Here is a 20,381-nt window from a genome sequence, read left to right as displayed (position 1 = left end):
AGATAAATATAACTGTTTTTACCTTGGACCTCTCACCTCTCCCTGAATATCCATCTTTCATCATCCTTCATTGATAGTTATGGGTTTATAATTATGTTGTTTTTTTTTCCATGTGAATTCCCAATACAAACGCAGTCCTACAGTGTCTGTCTCTGAAAATAAATGGTAAAAATAAAGTGTCCATCTGAATCAACTTTGCTCCATCCAGGATGGTGGTCAGGGGCCGAACAAAATACTTCAGGGGACCATAGACGACCCTGGGCCGCACTCTGAGCACCCCAGGTTTAGCTCAACTGAACAAGTTGGCTTTGTTTCAAAATTCTATGGCTTGTAAATGTTCAGTTCACTTTTTAAAACTTGGTCTTTTTTCTTCTAGCCAGAGTAAAACCATCTTATTTACAAATGTGTCCTGGGCTGAATGTTTTTTTTTCTCTCTTCAGGCAACCACCTAAATCTTTAATGTTCTTTATTGAAGATTTGTGTAATAAAACAATCAGAAAACAAAAACTGTCATAATTAAGAAAAATGAAACATGGTTTTCTTTACAAAGACAAATATGCATGCAAAGCACTCACACAGGTGGATGTTTTACTTTTTTTTTATTGCTTTCAACAAAATTTGGCTTTTTTTTGTCCAACAAATTTTTAGCTCAATCTTTCTTTGTTCAGCTTTCATAGTTCAGCTGTCTTTCCCCCCCCGTGTGTTTCCAGAGTTTTGGAATATTTTCACATCCTTGGCAAATGGTGATGAGCTGCAGGTGTCTGTGTTTACAGTGCACATAATTTCAGTTAGTTTGTAAAAATCCACCATTTATATAGCAGCACATAAATCCATTGGTGTATTAACCCAGGTCTTACTTAAAAAAAACAACCTTCCCCCATCATTTAGAACTTTATTGATTTTTTTTTGTAAAATATTAAAAACACAGCTTTCAAAGATCGTTTCACAGTGGCTTGTAGAAATCTTGTAAAAACATAAAGAGGTGAAAATACTGGAACTTTTTCAAACAACACTTATGTAATGTTCATCAGCTTGGTCCCGTTTGTTCCACAGGTTGCATCATCATCATGTGACCCAGTATCAGCTCAGAGGAAGGAGGAACGTCAGAGGGCCGGCGGCCTCAGTCCGCCTGCAGCGGCCCGACCAGGCTTCCTGAGAAGATCCCAGAGTGGTGGTCCAGATCCTGATGCTGCTTCCAGCTCTCCTCCCTGATCCCCATCAGCAGGCCGTCCAGCTGCCAGACACAAACAGATGGAAAACACAGCTTAGATCACACACCCACTTTGCATACAATACACACTCACAACCACTTCTTCGACCATTATGATAAATTATGCTGGACGATAAACTGTCCCAGAAGTTATTGTGATAATCGATAAACTTTGAGATCATTTTCAAGTAAAATAATGGGAATGGTATTATAATGCAAGTGCATGTTCTCAAAGATCTATAAACTTTAAATTCTAAATGAACATTTGACTATGGAACTGGAAGAGATTTTTTGAAAATCCAAAAGAAATGAAAACAACACAAAAATAGTAAAATGAGTTATACAATCTCTAAACAAACTTATCTTTCAATAAAAGGGCTAGCCTAGTTCAGACCAAAGAACCAAACTGAAGACTTTTGTCATCCAGTTTTTGTTAGAAAGAGAGAAAAGAAAAAACAAAATATAACGAGAGAAAGAGCAACATAGAAGAAGTGGGACAATGTGAGGCCTGAAGAGTCACCAGGAGTACAGGGACATCAGCATAAAGTGAAGGTAGAGGAAGGTCAGGCCAAACAAACACTGACTCTGATAACAGGGTGGACAGTCAGGAGGGAGAGGATGATTTATATAGGTTGGCAAGAGATGGAGACAGGAAGGATGACCAACAGGTGAACAGGTTAAGAATCAAGATGAAATTGTTGACGCATTCAAAAAGTGTTAAAGTAAGATGGATGGAGTACTTTAAAAAGTTGATAGATTGAAGAAAATGAAAGAACAAAAAGGAGACGAAGCAGCTACTGTGGATCAGGAAGTAAAGTTTAGTAAGGATGAAGCAGGAAAGACATGGAAAACGATGAAGAGTAGAAAGGCAGATATACCTGTGGAGGAGTGGAAGAGTCCAGGAGAGACAACAGTGAGTTTTTAACTAGTGTTCAATGAGAGAGAGGAGATGTCTGAAGAACGGAGGAGAAGTGTGCTGGTGCCAATTTTCAAGAACAAGGGGGAAGTCTACAGAGGTAGAAAGTTGATGAGTCAATCAATGAAGTTATGAGAAAGAGTTGTTAAAGGAAGCCTGAGGTTAGAAGTGGGCATCTGTGAGTAGCAGTATAGTTTGATGACAAGAGGTTCTCTTTGGAGGTGACAAAAATGGAGCTGTCAGTCAGCATCTGACTGACAGCTCGTGTCAGATGTTAGCGGTAAAGTCTGAGAAGCCAGACTGAGATGGTTTGGACATGTACAGAGGAAATACATCAGCAGAAGGATGCTGAGGATGGAACCGACAAAGAGGAAGACCAGAGAGCAGATTTATGGATGGAGTGAAAGGGAACATGAAGATAGTTGGTGTGAGAGAAGAAGATGCACAAGACAGGGTTACATGTAGACAGATGACTCACTGTGGCGACCCCTAAAGGGAGAAGTTGAAAGGAAAAGAAGATTTTCATTCCACTTTACAATTACACACTACTTTGTACTGCTCCATCACACAACATTCCAAAAATACATAAAGGTTTGTGGCTGTAACATGACAAAATGTGTAGAAGAGGCAAAGGAACCAGGAACTGATCCAGTTTCTGTTGAACTTACGATGGTAAACAGAGGAGCTGGATTGTCTAAAAAATTAATTAGGATCTAAACACATTTTTTCCTTGTTTATTTTATTTGCAGTAAAAATTATTCTGAGAAAATGGCAAAAACTCCTCATGAGCATATGATGAAAAGCGGGGGGAAAAAAAGGCTGAATGCTTACAACTGAAGGCTAAAAAGTTTCCATAATGTATTTGGTCTGAAATTACTTGTTAGGTCAAAAGTTTACAGGAAGGGTGTCATCCTCAATGTGAGCAGCAGCATGATGTAAGGCGAGATATGCTCTGTGAGAACACGCACACACACCCACGCACGCACACACACACGCACAAAGAAAGAGAGAGAGAAAGACCAACTTCTTGGGTGTCAGCTAGCACCAGGATGACGTCTCCTTGTTCAAACTGCAGCTGGCCTTCTTCAGAGGATTCATTGCTCTCTGTCGCCACCGCCTGGAGGAAAATAAGATAGTTTCATTTTTTGTTCAAAAGTGACAGATTTTCAATTCCAACTCAATAAAAAAGAAAATTTTCCTGTTCACAGGAATTATTTTGTTCCCTTGCAATAATGTATTTGGTATTTTAAAAACTAAAGTCCTTCTGCTACAGAATAAAGTTTTTGTAAGGGTTTCCATTTCTCTTAATATCTCGGAGTTATATAGAGTTTTATCTAATTTTTGGGGGCCATAAATGCACCACAAACATAACAGTTCAAATGTGGGCTTTCCATTCCTGCTCTAATACAAACATGACAGAAACTTTCTGTAAGACATTATTAGAACTATTTTTGAGTTATTTTCATGGGGTAATATCGTTTTCTGTTTTGGTTGTCTGTTAGTCTGAATTATTAATAAATGGCCATATTAATGTGCAGTCCCATCTCCAGTGACACCAACAAACATCACCATACAGTTAAGAGATCAACTTTCAACCCGTTTTCTGCTCCAAATGGTTAAGAACCTATAAACATGTTTTCATTGGGGATCTTTAAGGTGTATGTACAATTTTAAATTAACATTTGTTATCAATGTGATTTTATACAAAATAGACCATGGTGCATTTGAGAGTTGCTTGTGAAGGAATGCCTCCTGTCCTCTATGGGGCGTTTTACTATCCAATAGAGAGTATATGCAACTTCTTAATTAAAAAAAAACAAAAAAAAACTGAATTCTCTCCTCTTTTACAATGGGTCTGATTTTGGACTGGGATATTTTTTGGGAGAACATGGAGAAAAGTAACAAGTTTAATTTTGTGTTGCCACTGGACAGCAGTGATGTAGACCTTGTAGAGAAAGCCAGGTGGATTCTGAGAACTCAAGTCATCTCTCTCCTCTGCGGTCTCTGGATTGTCTGACGTTTCCATCTGATGCTCCCCTTCGGCAGGTAGCAGAGGCTGTTGGTCTGTGGAGTGGAAGGAGTGGCGGGGAGCCGGAACAGGCGGAGGTTCGGGTTTGGCCTCCTCTGATGACTGATCGTCCACAGGGCTCTGGTCGAGACTTTGCACATCATCGCCATCTGCCATATCAGAGGGGCTGGACAGTTCCTGATTCGCCGCCTCAGACTTTGGCACCCCGAGTCCAGAGTCATCCGACTGATTGGTGGCGAGCTCTGCCTCCAGGTCCTCCGGACTCTCATTGCGTGTGCTCTTGCTGCTGTTCTCATTGTCGCACACAGATTGCCTCTTGGGTGTATTCACACCGCTGGAGCTGAGATCCGAGTCTGATGAAGTGACACTTTCAGATGGGGCGGCTCTCTCCTCTGGGGCAGTGTCTTCTTCAGAAACACTTTGAGTCTGTTGGACGGGGGAAGTTGGAGCAGCCTCTTTGCCGTTTTGGGTGGAGGAATGGATGGAGACATGGTCAGCTGGGAAAGCCGTGTTGCAGGGGATGGGGTTGGAGATGGCCAGGGACCTTCTTTTCTTTGACTTGGTAGTTGAGCTGTTTGAGAAGAGAGAGAAGAGAGTATTGGCTCAGAAAATAAAGGACAAATGTGAGCACATCAAATAAAAATCAGACTGATTCTTTAACACACAACATGGTGCGATTACAATGACATTTATTGTATAAAAGTAATATTTTTCTTGATTTGTGTATAATTATTAATCCAACTTGCTGTCAGTGAGCATTACTCAGCGAGTTGTTTTTTTACTCCGTGCATGGGTTGGATATGTCCAGTGAGAAACAGCTGGACAATCCTTGAACTGGACAATTAAAGGCCACCTAACACCTATAATCTTCAAATCTGCTATAAATGGCCATACCATGAAGTTATCAATGCCAATATGAAGATCAGTAATTACTGAAAATATATTTTGAGTTTCTCTATACATTGAGTAACCCAAATGTTCATAAAACTCTTACATTTGACATGGGGCGTTTATGTTTTTGCTCAGTGTATATAAAACATGATTTATTTTCAACTCTAAGAAAACCGATTTACCGTACTATGTACTTATACAGACTAATTTAACATAAACTTATTGCACTACGCCTCTGTTAAGGTGTCCATGATTTACTTTAAATAATTACTAACAGAAAACTTTAACTACACAACCCCAACATTCTTGCAATAATTTCTTATGCTGAGCATTTCTACATTTTGGCACCAGTTTCCACAGATACTATAGTGAAGATGTGTCTCTTGTCATTTTTAAATATTTTTAAATGGTATTAATAGCTGTTTCCTAACCGTTTTATTTACCCTCCTAACTTTTAAGGTTTTCCATTTAAATTCACAATTCTTATTACAGACATCCAAAAAAAAGTCTTCATTATTAATTCTATGTTTATCATCATCCTTCTTTTGTTAGTCCAGTGTTTTTCTGACTGCCTGAGAGCTTCGTGTTGGCTTCCTCCAGCCAGACTCACTCTCACACACACCTGTGTGAGCACTGAGGAATTTCATTGGATAAGCCCAATGTCCATCCATAAAAATCAACCAATGGACCACTGTGGTTGATAAAAATGATTTTTTTTATATACTTTGTTAAATTGTGGCGGCCTCAGGCACCATACAGCCACCGGTATGAGTTTGGACAGGAGTTCAAAATGCCAATGGTGGGTTGGCATTTCCTGTTCAAAATGCCAACCCACCACGGTGGCGGGTGCACTGCTCAAATTCATACACTGCGTCATACCGACACCCGCATTTGGCCACTGGGGGGTGCTAATTTACACCCCTGTGTGTTAGGCATTTGTTTATGGAAGGGAACTCTGCTGCGGTATCGCACTTCCACACACTCCCAACATGATTCCCGGAGTAACTCAGTGCACAAGGGAGTCCAGCCCCTCTGCAAAAGCAGAGCTTCAGATGTTAAATATTTGAGCAGACAGGCTGAGCTGTTGCCTGGTTGAAATGAAATGAAATGAAATTTTATTCGAACATGATACAAATATAAAAATATGGTGTCAGTTGACCTTACGCCTGCAGACCGCTGCCTCCAACCTTTGAGGTGAAATTCATTGTTGCAAGCATCTGCTCCTACAAGGGCACCAACATTTCTACATGTTGGTTTTGTTGATCAAATATGTATACATCTAAAGCTGATTTGACCTTTTTGTGAGCACTATAATAATGATGAAGTCCTGGTCATTTTATAACATTTCTGAGGAATAGCCTTGGTATGAAGCACAACCTTGATTTGTGAGAACTCAGCACTCAATGACATTTTCTGTGAATCAGTATATTGTGCTAAAAAAATATTGAACTGTTATGCAAAGACCTTCTTCCTTAAAGTGTTTCTCAAAGCGTCTGCTTCGTTCTGTGACAGCCATATGTTTAGCAAAATTGAACATAAGCCTAACTCCAACTGGATTACAGCTTTTTACTGTCGTTAAAGGGCTGCTATGAAATATTTTGGGTTATTATCTTTAGGAATAACAACCAGAGCTATGAGTCAAACACTACAACATGCTCCAGAAATCCCCTTGTAATCTTCATAAGTCGCTGTATCCTGCAGAGTCAGGCCAACCTGTGACGTACCCAGCCATCACGCCGAGCCCCTCCCATGTTTCACAGCAAGAATCTCTTCCATAAACAAAGAGCCTATCTGATTACCAAAGCATTTTGGGTTCAGGGACAGCCTCTCTTCAGAGAGGAGTCTCTGCTTTGTAGAAGCAAAGCAATGTAATTATTTAAATGTGAGACACTTAAAAAGAAGAAGAGTCAACAGCTTTACTCGGTTTTGTGTCCAAAGTTCGGCCAATGGAATGATGCTTTGTGGTACAGAGGTCTGCATTTGGTTTTGTGTCTCTATTGGCAGTGTGTTCCTCAGTATGTGGGCATGAATAAGGGTGGGGCCGTGGGACCATGGGACGGCCGTGAGCGCCCAGTTGTCGATGCTCTGATGATGTCATTTTGTGTGTGTACTCTTCAGTGGCCAGTTTCTCTGAAATCTGTCTGAATATTTTTTTTTTTATTGCTCTACCCAGTAGATGCTGTTTATGCTTCCCCACAATAACTGATAAAAAAAAAGCTTGGATCTCAAGGTTTGACCATGGAATTATCAATTTGCATCTCGCCGCCTATTACAGTCTCAGTGATGATTGAACTGATGGTTGAGATGTTCAAGGAGTCTGACCATCTGGTTTAAACCAAAGTCTGGTACATTTTGGGCTTCACAGCAGCCATGAATAAAGCAAATGTAAAAGCATTGCCCTACCTACTCAAACCCTTGATGATGAAATTTTTGCCCGAGTGCTGAGTCTCCAGCTTCTTCATCACATTGTAAAGTTCCCGGTTTAGCTGTAAAAAGAAGAAACTCAAGGTGATTACAGGAGGACCTTCTGGAGTCTTTTTGCATGTTCGCACAGCAGGAGTGGGATTCTTACCACGCTCATTTCCTTATAGAAGACATCTCTCAGGTTCGAGATGTTCTGGAACACGGTGACGTAGCAGCCGATTCGACTGCAGACACAGAGAAACCACATCAAATTTGAACTTCGTCCATAAGACAAAGTTTTCGTTTTTCCACACAGATTCCAGCTAATCTGAGTCTGTGTTGAGTTACTGCTGCTGATACCTCTGGTAGAGAACAGGCAGCTCCTCCCGCAGCTCGTTATTTATCTCCTCAAAGACATTCTGCGCTTTGTTGAACTCCTCCTCTGCCTGATAAGCAGGATTAGAAAGAACGTTGGGAAAATAAAAAAGCGAAATCCCAGCTTTAAGCCGCCACGTTCATTTATGTTACCTTGGTGATTTTGGCTTCGTCCTTTTTCTTGGCGCTCTGCAGAGCTTCCAGGTGGTGACGAGCTGAATCGTAGTCCACCAGTTTACGTCCCCGCTTCGCAACCCGGTCCTGAAAAAAGCAAATTAAAAAAACGCTCATTACAATGACCACAAAAAGAAGATGAGCTAACAAAAAATAATGAAAAAAAAAAACCAGTGATAAAACGGAGGTCTGCATTACGTAGAATAGAAAGAGCCATTTTGTCCTCTGTCTAGCTAAATAAAACTTGTTTAGAGCCACAAATGTTATATGAAAAACAGCTGCTTTTTTGATGAATACTTTTATGGAAGAAAACTTGTTCTCATGCTTAAAAAAACACAACACCTTTTTATTTTTGTTTTCACATTTTAAAATAAAGACAGACAACATTTTTCCAATAAAGTGGATGGATATATTTTCTTCTATGGGATGTCAGCATTTGTGTAAACTTTTTTTTAAAATTCTCCAATTTATATTCTCTAAAGTTTATTTACATACTTAGTGTCTGCACATTGTGAGCTCTCAAAATCAAAGGAATTTTTTTGGGTGGGGACTCAATTTTGTCCTATAAGTTTATTTCTGATTCTTAAAACAAACTAAACCCTAAACTTTAAAAATATTTTAAAAGTAGGTTAAAGAACACAGCTATGTTTAAAAACATTAGTTGGCTCTTTGTGACTTTTTGTCAAAGTTATTAAGAGCCACTGGAAGCAAAGAACCGCAGGTTGCTCACCTCTCTGGTAGAATATCAATTTTCATACAGAAATACAGCAACAACACAATTAACCAATATCTATTGGTCAACTACAAATAGTCATAACCAGGTAGAAATCTAATTTTTCCTTTTCAAGTTCATTAAATGTATCAATACAGAGAATTCCCACTATTTCTGGTCCTCAAATGCACCAAACAGCAGATGCTATGTTGAACATTTGTTTTTTTTTTCCATAACAATTAGATTTTTGATTCATTAATATCTGTCAGATTTATAACCGTAGAGAAAACAAACAGTGTCTAGAAAATCTGAAACAGATGAGTCAGGCACATCTGTATCGGAAACACAGCTGCTGAACGCCGTTCCTCCCCACAGAATCACCGTCCACAACGACTCCGAAGAAACTTAAGACAACATTTAATTTCCTTTTGGGATAAATAAAGTTTTTTTTTTTTCCCTTACCTTGACCTCAGGAAACTGGCTGGTGTAGTTCTCCATGGTGCGGACGAGCTGGTCACTTATTTTCTCCTCAAAGTCGTTCCATAGCAAGTCCTCACTCTGAAGCACAGGAGAAGAGTCAGTCAGTCCAAAAACTACATTAAAAGAATCATTGTATAGAAACAACAATCTTGAATTTAAAAAAAGTCAATTTAAAGCCTGAAAACTTGCAATATAGCAAACATAGATAAATTCATAAAATGTAAAAATGGTGAAAAATTCATGTTGTATTTCAGCTTCTAACTGGACTTGATTCATGAGGGGGCAGCATGACAGAATCCAAGATGGCGTCTCATCTTCCACATTCAGCCAAGAAGATAAACTTTAGTTTCATCTGCTCAGATCACAGATGATGTTTTCCGTTTCTCCTTCAGAGCTTGAGACAAACTGAAAACGCGACTCACTGCTTTCTTTAGAAAATGTTTTTTTTCCTTGCCATGTTTTTATAAAGGCCAAATATTGTGGATTTTGTGTCCTGCTGTATATTCTGTCTCTGCTTTAAAACTTCTCCACAGGTTTAAACTGACCTGGGAGCTGCATTTGTGGACTTACATGATGCAAGTTCTGTTTTGTTAATGTTGCCTGTTTCATTTTTAAAGTCGTATCTGTATGGATGGTCAATTGATGTTTAGTTGATTGTGGTGTAGCAAGCTGAATTTTGAGAGAAGGGGTAGATTAGACCATATTTTTTCTTCCTTCTCATTCAAAACCTTTGTTTATGTCAACACGTGACATGTTCAGTTTAAACTGTAAACAAATTTATCAAATTTCAGAATTGCATCACCAGGTTTCCCCCAGAAAACGTGCTAAGCCCAGTGGTTGGGCTTTAGGGCAGTCATTCATCTAGCAGCCCGTTGTGTTTTTCAGCTAAAAATGGGTAACACTTATTTGACGAGGTGTTCACAAGACCAACATGACGCCGTCATAAACATGACAGCACCCGTTATGAACATAAAGAAGTCTTTATGAATGTCTCTGACAGTTGTCATGAAGTGTCATTCGGTAAATAATGACACTTTTAATGCAAAGTTGCTTTAAAAGTTGCATTGAAAGTCTATTAAAAGTGCCGACTTTGCATTAAAGTGTCATTATTTAAAAAATAATACAAAGTTGGCACTTTTAATGGACTGAAAATGCAACTTTTAAAGCAACTTTGCATTAAAAGTGTCATTATTTACCGAACGACACTTCATGACAACAGTCAGAGACATTCATAAAGACTCCGTCATGTTCATGACAGATGTGTCGTGTTTATGACGGCATCATGTGGGTCTTATGCACACCTCATCAAGCAAAATGTCACCAAAAAATGCTTAAAGTTGACAGGAAATTTGAAAGTATCACTTGATAACTATGTGTTATTGAAAGATTGGACAATTAATACCTGAACACCAACTATAACATCTTAAAAAATGCAAACATTTTATAAGACTTAAATAAATAAGCAATGCTTAGCCTGGTGGGGGCACAAGTAAAGCCTGGTGGCCCGCCAGGCTTATAATACACCGAGGGAAAACCCTGCCTCATTTTATATAGGAGTAGCAGAATAAGGAGGTCTATGAGCAAATGCTATTCTTCTTCTTCTTTTTTTAAATAAGTACATTTAAACAATTCCACTTCATTTTGCACAATTTCACATTAGATATCATAATGAACAAAATCCTCACCTCTGTAATGACAGCAAGGTCGTCCACACCGTCCCAGTCTGACTCATACACTTCTCTCAGGGTCAGGGACAGTCGCTTGGATGTTTCATGCACAGCTGTGGAAAAACGTTGCAGGTCTTAGAAAAGTCATTATAAAACTTATTGCTATTCCACCAGTTTCAGCTTCAGCTGTACGGAGCCCTGAGAAGGCATTGTGCTAAACAGCTTGTTGTTTCCTGACTGGATGAGTCATACATGCAGCGCTGCGTCTGCTGATTTTTTTTTAAAACAGTGAGCTTTTGCTTTTCTGTCCTGCAGCCCAGCAACGCAGACAGAATTGCGAAAGCCGTCAGAATTTAGGAATAGATAAAATTCACTTCTCTTTTCACCTCACTAGCATCGGCCAACGTCCAGCCTGAATGCAGCACATGCAATGTGTGTAAACTCACTTTTCACCGCCGCATAGTACGCCTTCACGTCTTTAAACAACCTGGTTCCGTCGATCTGTGGCCAGAGGAAAACAAGACAAAACCAAGAAATTAACCAAAGTCACACTTTTGCTTCATAGTTTCCTTGGCAACCTCACATTATTGCTACTATGTTTCAGGTGTTCTGCATTGCTTTTTGGAGCTTATTCCCATCAGCAAACAGAAAGTATCCTTTATGGCCCACACTTGGGAAATTATGACAACATATGGTAGATAGAAAAAAAGAGAGTACATTTCTGCAAAAAAAACCCCAAAACATTTAGATTAAACTCGAGACATTTTCTAGAAGAAAACTTGGAATTCTCTGGTCTTGTAAGAAAAAGCTTTGAAACTTTCAGGTTAGTCTCAGAAATGTTGTAGAAAAAAAAACAACTTAGAAGTTTCAAAAGTCAAACATTTTCAACTTTGAGCTCAGAAAATTTCCAATGTTTCCCCTAGAACATTTCTGAAATTAATCTGAAAGTTTTTTCTTGCAGATGTTCAACTTTTTGAGTTCTGAGAATGTCCAAGTTTGTTCTATAAAATTTCTGAGGTTTTATTGCCATGTTTACTACCATTCCCCCCCTTATCTACATTGGCCATAGCAAGCCGTCGTAGAAAATTCTTATGCAGTGGTCTATATTAGTGGATAGGACAGCGCCTACTAGCCGCTGTAGCTAGTGACGTGCTAGCAGAAGCTAGCTCTCCTGCAGGCACCATTACTATGCATCCAGTCATGTCCACAAAACAACTTGTACCATTTTAATGTGGGATGAGCTGGAATCTGTGGGACCCTCTTTTTTAAATCTGACATCTATGAAAATATGGCATAAATTACAACTGAATAAATTACAAATGTTTTGATACATAAAATATGTATTCATCTATATCTCTAAGCAGCTTGATTTCTGTCGGTTCTGTCAACGTGCAAGAGAGGACCAAACAAATTCCTCTTTTATACTGAATAATTTACTTACTTTTAGGTAATTGCTACTGTAGGAGACATAGTTTCTTAAAGACTTCAGCGATATCAATAATTGTCGATAGATAATATTTTTCCCCCAAATACCTAAAATATTGCCAAACTGGTGGTGTAACATTTCCTGTTTTATCCACAGTATTCACTCCAAACCGTTGTTTTTTATTTTTAAGCAGAAATGAGGCACAGTGGCAGTGACAATTACAAGCATGCATATTAACACAAAGCTGAAAAAATAGAAAAATAAGCTTAAGAGACTGTGTAATTTGGGAAAATTTCCAATGTAGGAAAAATATAAGAACAGTACAGTTTTCAAATAAATCATTATCAGATTTAAAGAAATGAGCAACTGATCAGGATAATTTAAAAATGTACACATAGGTTTCTGCATAGAAATGAGAAAAGGAAAAAACCCATGAAAAAACAGTAGCAGGGATGTAAACACTGGGTTGAGGGTGAATCATAGCAGTTACTCTTTAAATAGTTGTAACAGTTGAGATAATGAAGTGAAAGCAGCAAGCAAGTCACTCTGTGAACTTTCTTCCTGTTGCTCTTCGACACTTTTCTTTTACAACAGACTTTTACTTGTTATCTCTCAGAAATATAAAAATTAAACAGGTACTAACAAAACAGAGCCTAGCTAAAAGGGGCAACTGGAGAATACACCAAACGCAACAGTTAGCAGCAAGAGAAAGGTGAAAAAAGTTAAGCTTGTCAGCAGGTGTAAGCAGAGACCACTTTGCTAGCATTAGCCAACAAGCTAATGGTTAAAGTAGCTCAAATAGAGTAACAGACACAGATGAACAGATGTCAGAGCTTCACGGTCACATAAAAATAACAAATAAGAGCCTCCTGCATATTATGAGTGGTAACCTACCCATGGAAATCAATACAAGTAGCCTTGAACAGAGTTATTTTTTGTTTCAATTTTTGAAAATAAAGGACTGCAGAGGTTTATATTCAAATAAATTTGGTAAATTGTTTTATTACAGATGAAAAATGCTCATTAGAGGATTGTATTGGCGGCCATACAGACAAGAAAATCAATAACAGCAAATACAACAAAGGACAGAATAATTTATATAAAACCTTAGGAACTTAAAATACACTTTAACTTGCTTCATTTACCTCAGAAAATTATACTAAGACACTTTATTTGATTCAATTTGAATAAAAAGAAATTGAACTGCATTTAGGTTACCTACGCTGCTTTTAAATATTAGTTGTTATTATTAATAATAGTCAAATTAAAATCATCCATCCATGCAATTTGTACATCTGCTAAATTAGTGTCAGGTCGATTTATATAATAATATATAACTTATTACTCAATTAGTTCAGCTTGTTTTATAGGAGGCAGGAGCAGGGGTGCACCGATTTATCGGTGCAGATTTCCTTCATTTTGGGAGATCGGTGATCGGCTGATTTTTACATGTGAAGCCGATCTTATCCACTGATGTTAATCTCTGCAAAGGTCTAAAAATCAACCACTGTGCTTTTCTTTTTTCCTGTGAGAGGTTTGACTGACAAACCGGCCGACCAGGTCATGTCTGCACATTCTGCATTTTTTGGTTGTTATTTGACCCACTGCAGACTTTATATTATCTCAAACCACTTTGTGTATTCTATGACATCATCAAAGCATTTACTCCTCCTCACTAAGTATTTATGTTTGTCCATGAGATTCCCAGCAGACCAGCAGTTTCTGAGCTACTTAGACCAGTTCATCTGACAACAGTTATTCATCATCACTTAAAGCTGCAGTATGTAACTTTAAAAAAAGTTTTTCTTTTTATACATTTGTTAAAACTGTCACTATGTGGTGACAGTTTGGTATGACACAGATGAAATGTGAAATTGTTTTTGCTCCTTTACCTTCTTCCAGTGCTAACTAGAAACAACCAGTCAGAGCTAGGAGGCGGGTCTTAGTGCTGCCAATCAAGCCTTGCATGCCTGTTCATCCCATCCTGCCCCTCCCCTAATTTGTATGCTACAGCTTCTTCCTGATAGCAGAACCTGTCATTAATGCTGAAGCCAGTTGGCCACTGATGACACTGATAAACGGCTATCCTGTAGCAGTAAGTTGTTTCTCTGCCATTAACACATTGAACAGCAAGGACACAAGGATGATTGACAGCACTAAGCCCCTCCTTCTGGCTTTGATTGGTTGTCCTTCGTCAGAGCTGTGCATTTCTTCAAACGGCAATAGTGGCTCAAGAGAGGAGGTGGAGGAGACTGATCTTTTCACAGACCGTCTTATGTCTTACTGTCATGACATGGTGACAGTTTTAACAAATATGTAAAAGAAATTAAATAAATAAATAAATAAAACAAAAAAAAACATGTTTTACAAAAGCTACATACTGCAGCTTTAAGTTCTCTTTCTTGCTCTGTTTGAACCTGTTGTCATTACCCCTTCTCGATACCTGAACGCACCGAGTTGTTATCATGTCATTTGATGAATTCAACAAACTGCCTGGTAAGACTACATAAATTGTTGTAGTACTTGGTTATAGATACTTTGTGCTGCTAATCCCTGACAGTAACTCTATAGAGTACATTCAGTTGCACAGCTTAACCTAAAAGCCTTGGAATAAAACTGGATCATAGCTTTTTGCATTTGTTTAAACAAAAAATGCCACTCAACATGATCTCACATCACATCAAGGTTTCCCCCAGAAAACTTGTTAAGCCTGGTGGTTGGGCGCTAGTGCCAACGGTTAAAAATGTTTAAAGTTGACAAAAAAATTTAAAATATCACTTGATAGTTATTATTGAAGGATTGGAAGATTAATATCTGAACACCAACTGTGAAGTCTTAAAAAATGCAAACATAAAAAAAGTTTAAAAAAAAAAAAAAGCAATGCTTAGCCTAGTGTGGGCACAAGTAAAGCCTGGTGGCCCACCAGGCTTATAATGCACTGAGGGAAACCCTGCACATCCTTGTCTATCTGCGTTACCAATGTTATACAAGAAAGGTGCCAAGTTGTGTTTAATGGAGAAGCAGCATTCAGCTTCTATCTACCACAAATCTAGAACAAACTTCAAGAAAACTGCACAACAGCCGAAACACTGAGTTCCTTTAAATCAAGACTAAATATAGTACCTTGAACTGCCACATTGCTGAAATGTGCTATACAAATAAACTTCGATTTGTTTTTTTTCTCCTCAATATGTAATAAAGTGAGTAAACTTGGTCAGTAATTCGACAGGATCATTTGGCTAACATGAACTAAAAAGCTAAAGCTAGACCACCTAAACAAGGCTGCAGTAATAACAAGTGGGGTGTTCAATTATTTTTGTCTAGCATACCAAAAGATTCCTCTTCAAGAATTGATCTGAATCTGCAGAAAACAAAAAAGCTGTTGCTTTCTAAATGATAGTAACCTATTCACACTTCTGCTACAGAGAACTGAAACTAAGCAAAATGAGATGAGAAGAAAAAAAGTTCTTGAATATGTTCCAGATCCTCAAATCAAGGCCAAGCTGATTGTCTGAACTTGTGTGTTGGCTCCATTGCAACATCAGAAACAAAATACTGATTGTTTAGTCCCCATGGATCGCTAATCGCAAGAAGACTGTTTGTGAGGAGGCTGTAAGACGTGCCGCTGAACTATTGAAGAACACACTGGAAGCAGCAGCAGATTCTGATTGGCCAGAGGTGTGGCAGTACCTGCTGTTTGTTGAGGTTCTGGAAGCAGAGCTCAAACTGTTCATCTTTGGTCTCCATGGTTTTGCCCAGTTTCTGAAGAACCTGGGAAACAATTGGACATTTAAATGATTAATATGTGATACAGAGTTATAAAGCTGCAAAATTAACATTTTGTCTAGAATGTGAAGAAAAGTAGGACAAAGTGCAGAACTGTATCTATTCTTAAACCTTTAAAGTTGACCAGTGACAGGAGGGCATTTAAGGCAAAGACTTTTTATAGCCTCTGATTTTTTTAATAAATTCATTAATAATGTTAAGCTTTGGTACATTAGGCATTTAGCATTAGAAATCCTAAAACAGGCTTCTTACTTTTTAGCCAAATACACTTCAAATAGGAAAGTCAGGTTACTGTTATTTAGATCAATGCAATGTCATTAAATCAGGATTTCCTTAACCTTGCACATTCAAATTTTACATCTCAGTGTAAAACTTTGATAAAGTGTTTGTGCTATCTGTGGTTCAGAAAAGAACAACAACAAAAAAAACGCTTTTCCATCAGGTGAGATTCTTCTGAGAGGTTCAAGGAAGCAGCTTTCTCTTAGGAATGCAACGTCTGATCTCCAGGTATTTGTAGTAGAGGTGGGACTCTAGTTCATTTTAGGGGCTGTACTTCATTAATTGCAATTAATCACACTTTAATAAAACTATATAATAGATCAATTCAAGTTTCAATTATCAAACAGATCATATATTCTTTTTATTGTTGGTCTTTGCCAACTTGTGAAGTTTAACGTAACATTTTTGAAGATAAGTTCCGGCTCATCTACTGGTTTCCAGTTTTTAAGGATTAAGAAACAGAAGCAAATTCACTTCAGGTTTTTCTAATGCCTCAAAGCACATGCCTCTACATGTTATCAAATTTTATTAATTTCTGTTTTCAATAGATTGCTCTATGCTCCTGATGGAAATGCTTAGACTGGAAATTGTTGTTGCTCTTAGTCTGGATACGTATGAAACTAAATAAATGTGATGTTTCAGTGGATCCTGGGCAGCGTCTCCACTGCTGCCCAGACTCATTGTTCCAAAAGCAACACAAAGAGCGGAACCCCACTTACTGACCTTTAGCGGCCACTCACATATTGTCTGGTTTATTTTATGGCAAATATTGACCTAATTTATCAGCAGATATAAAATTCCAGCCCAGCTATTAATAAGGTAGTAGATAAGTTGGTCCAGCCCTGCTTATCCTGACACACTGATACTCAAACATGCAGCAAATTCTTAGCCAAACAAGATAAATGTGGCCTTTACCTTCCACTGAATGCAGCTGGTTTTCAGCTTAACATGTAAAACAAAACTTCTGAATTCCCCTCCGCCCCCATTTCGTTTGTCTGTCTGGATATATATACCACATAATCCCTCACCGAAGCCTCTCATTTATAGTACGCAACATTGTTGTTTTTCTATAGAGGTGGAGCACCAAAAATCAAACCAGTCAACCACAAACTGAGTGAGAAAGACAGCAACAAGAGGAAGTGAACAGTCAGGAAGTGGCAACTTTTGTATGTCCGCACAGTGGAATAGCTTCTACCTTCACAACACAGAACAGAGCAAACTAGTTTTCTTTTTGAACAGCTGAAAGTGAGCAAGTTAGGATTTTCATAGGCTGAACTCTGAGAAGATTAAGTTTGGTCTTTTCTCTGGAGGAACAGATAACATCCATGATGAGATTCTGCATGCTTTAATCCGAGTCATCTAGAGTGAAATAACGGCAGCTGCAGCATGCCCTGCCTGGGAGGGCGCGTCCAGAGCTACAGTTCTAGAGAAGTTCTGCATCCCAACAAGATTCAACAGGGCTGGTAGAGATATTCTCCAGTAGACTGCTTAATGACGGAGTTTAACGCCTATTTATGAGAATAAATGGAGACACACAAAAGAAAAAAAAAGCAACCGGTCTCAGTTTACCTTCTCCTGTGCTCTACTAAAGGACTTCTGGACCCGCTTGGCGAGGAATCCAGCTCCAGCCTGGAGGTTCGGACCCACTTTATTCTCGGCCATCTCTCAGCTCAGTTCTCGGCTCAGTTCTCCTCACGTCTGCCGCTTCCTCAGTGCGACTCGACTGCGGGCTCCGCTCAAGGCGCTTGGAGGTGGAGCAACAAGACACACTTACGAAATAAACACAGCAGAGATCAGGACCTGCTCAGCGGTAGAGGAGTCATTCTGACATCATCTTCATCATCATCAACAACACCAGCGGCTGTCTCCACGTCTTGTTCGAACTTGTAGGCCCGTTCTGCGAGTCCTGATTTGTCCCAGAAACATTACTGTCGTTGTTGAGAAACTTTTCCCACCCGTGGGGCCTTTTCTTCTGGTAACAGCACCACTCACCTGGAGGCGACGGCAGTAATTGACGTTCCTCTACTGACGCGGTTCTGATTTAGCAGCGTGACGCAGGTTTAGCTTTAGAATGGGTGGAGATAATGATTCTTGAGAATAGGGACAAAACAGGTCCTATGGATAAAGCACAAAATTTGAATAAAATATACACAAAATATATATATTTTCAAATATCTGACTAAACTAACCTGGGTCATGTGTACGGAGCCCTCCGGGGGACATGGGGATTTTTTTTTCTTTTGAGGGAACGCAAAAGAAAAAAAAAAATCCCCATGTCCCCTGGAGGGCTCCGTAGATGTGAGCACAACAATGTATATTTTCCTGGTGTTTGCTGAATAGTTTTTTATTTTAAACATAGTAGTAGGTGGATGGTGCCTGTAAAATCCCTTGTCCTGGAGCAGAACTCAATACATTATAATAGTTTAAAACAATTAAAGGAATACTAAGATAATATATTATGACAATTAAGCATAAGTATTCATATAAATAATAATAAAAGTATCAGTAAATTGAATTAAAAATCATTTTTATATATTTTCCAACTCTATTGAAATTTGTCCATAGTTTTTGTCAACACAGTCAGACATAAAAAGAATGTAAAAAAAAAATCAGGCATTATTGGGGGGCAACAGAACTTCTGAGGACCCCATGATCTCTTCCTTTCGTAAGAGGGATAGGCAGCTCTGGTTAGCTTATGTTATTCTTTAGTTCTTTTCTTCTGTTTTATTCCTAAATTGCTCGTTACAACCACGATGTGTCAACACCATGACTGACAATTTACAAAACTTTGATGAAATTTTGTGAAATAAATGCTTAATTTTAGTATACTGTAAAGATTTAATGGAGCTGATGAGCTACAATATGGCCTCCTTCAGAATAACATATAAATTGAGGTAGTTTGGCATTTCGTCAACTCCGTCAGATCCCAGANAGAATGGGTGGAGATAATGATTCTTGAGAATAGGGACAAAACAGGTCCTATGGATAAAGCACAAAATTTGAATAAAATATACACAAAATATATATTTTTTCAAATATCTGACTAAACTAACGTGGGTCATGTGTACGGAGCCCTCCGGGGGACATGGGGATTTTTTTTTTCTTTTGAGGGAACGCAAAAGAAAAAAAAATTCCCCATGTCCCCTGGAGGGCTCCGTACATGTGAACACAACAATGTATATTTTCCTGGTGTTTGCTGAATAGTTTTTTTATTTTAAACATAGTAGTAGATGGATGGTGCCTGTAAAATCCCTTGTCCTGGAGCAGAACTCAATACATTATAATAGTTTACAATAGCGGTTCTCAACGTGGGCGGTACCGCCCCCCGGGGGGCGTTCAGAGGACGGCAGGGGGCGCTGGCGGAAGTTTTTACAAAAGGGGGGCGCTGGGATGCCTTTGGGGGGCGTTTGGTCGAAGGTAAACTTTACACCTTACAATCACAACAATACCAGTTTAGACTTTGAGCAACTTGATAAAACTGTATTGTGTAACATTAAATCATGCTTGGCTGCAACTGTATCGATGGCAGCTCTTCTTCTATTCAGTATTTGTAGCTTCTTGGCGCAGCTCCGCTCCTGCTACTGGTAGCTTCACCGCATCAGTTCAGCACACCGGCTGATGACGTTGCTGTGATTCACTTTGTCTGGTATTTTTGTACGTATGTTTTGGCAGTTCTGTGATCATGTTAAGCAGCAACTTATATTAAAAAGTATTTTATTTCCGTTTGAAAGCTGCCCGCTTCCATGGAAGGACAACAGAAAATCGATCTTATAAACATGTAATTACTTAAATCACGATACCCTGACTTTGTATCCCTCTGAAAAATGAACCCATTTAAATAAAGAAATCCCTCCATGGTGATACCTCGATAGAGAGCGTTCATTTTAACACCGGAGCTGTAAGTGGTCCGGTATGAAACGGGGTGATAGAACAACACAGCACTTTTAAATTTCAATAATCGGAATACCGCAATTGTTTCCGTTGTTTTTAAAAGGTTTATGTCAGTCTGCCTTTTCCCCATCGATACGCTTCC

The 20,381-nt window shown here is 38.8% G+C and overlaps 1 protein-coding gene across 4 annotated transcripts; it reads right to left on the bottom strand.

The window, feature by feature from the left end:
* Positions 1-872: 872 nt before the first annotated feature.
* bin2b (bridging integrator 2b) lies at positions 873-18,448 on the bottom strand. Of its 4 annotated transcripts, none has more exons than XM_007560884.2 (13): positions 18,341-18,448; positions 17,918-18,092; positions 15,974-16,054; positions 11,304-11,358; positions 10,876-10,970; positions 9,173-9,268; positions 7,978-8,085; positions 7,810-7,895; positions 7,619-7,694; positions 7,450-7,532; positions 4,072-4,726; positions 3,151-3,243; positions 873-1,234 (listed from the first exon to the last, which is right to left on the bottom strand). In XM_007560884.2, the coding sequence occupies exons 2-13, from the start codon at positions 18,008-18,010 to the stop codon at positions 1,121-1,123; spliced, it is 1,635 nt and encodes a 544-aa protein (XP_007560946.1). In that variant the 5' UTR covers positions 18,011-18,092; positions 18,341-18,448; the 3' UTR covers positions 873-1,120. The 4 variants fall into 4 exon arrangements, with proteins under 4 accessions (XP_007560946.1, XP_016531267.1, XP_016531268.1 ...); XM_016675781.1 differs by lacking the exon at positions 18,341-18,448 and adding an exon at positions 18,204-18,334 and having other exon boundaries at positions 17,918-18,117; XM_016675782.1 differs by lacking the exon at positions 18,341-18,448 and adding an exon at positions 18,204-18,334.
* Positions 18,449-20,381: the final 1,933 nt, after the last annotated feature.

Source organism: Poecilia formosa, unplaced genomic scaffold (assembly GCF_000485575.1).
Source record: "Poecilia formosa unplaced genomic scaffold, Poecilia_formosa-5.1.2 Scaffold121, whole genome shotgun sequence".
NCBI lineage: Eukaryota > Metazoa > Chordata > Actinopteri > Cyprinodontiformes > Poeciliidae > Poecilia > Poecilia formosa.
The sequence above is the reverse complement of the archived record's forward strand: the minus strand, read 5'-3'. Positions and strand labels throughout refer to the sequence as shown.

Excerpts from the sequence above, each read along its gene's own strand:
- bin2b (XM_007560884.2), bottom strand. The coding sequence starts at position 18,010 with ATGGCCGAGAATAAAGTGGGTCCGAACCTCCAGGCTGGAGCTGGATTC. Across the intron at positions 16,055-17,917 it reads TTAGTAGAGCACAGGAGAAG|GTTCTTCAGAAACTGGGCAA; the intron begins GTAAACTGAGAC and ends ATTGTTTCCCAG. Across the intron at positions 11,359-15,973 it reads AGAACCTCAACAAACAGCAG|ATCGACGGAACCAGGTTGTT; the intron begins GTACTGCCACAC and ends CTCTGGCCACAG.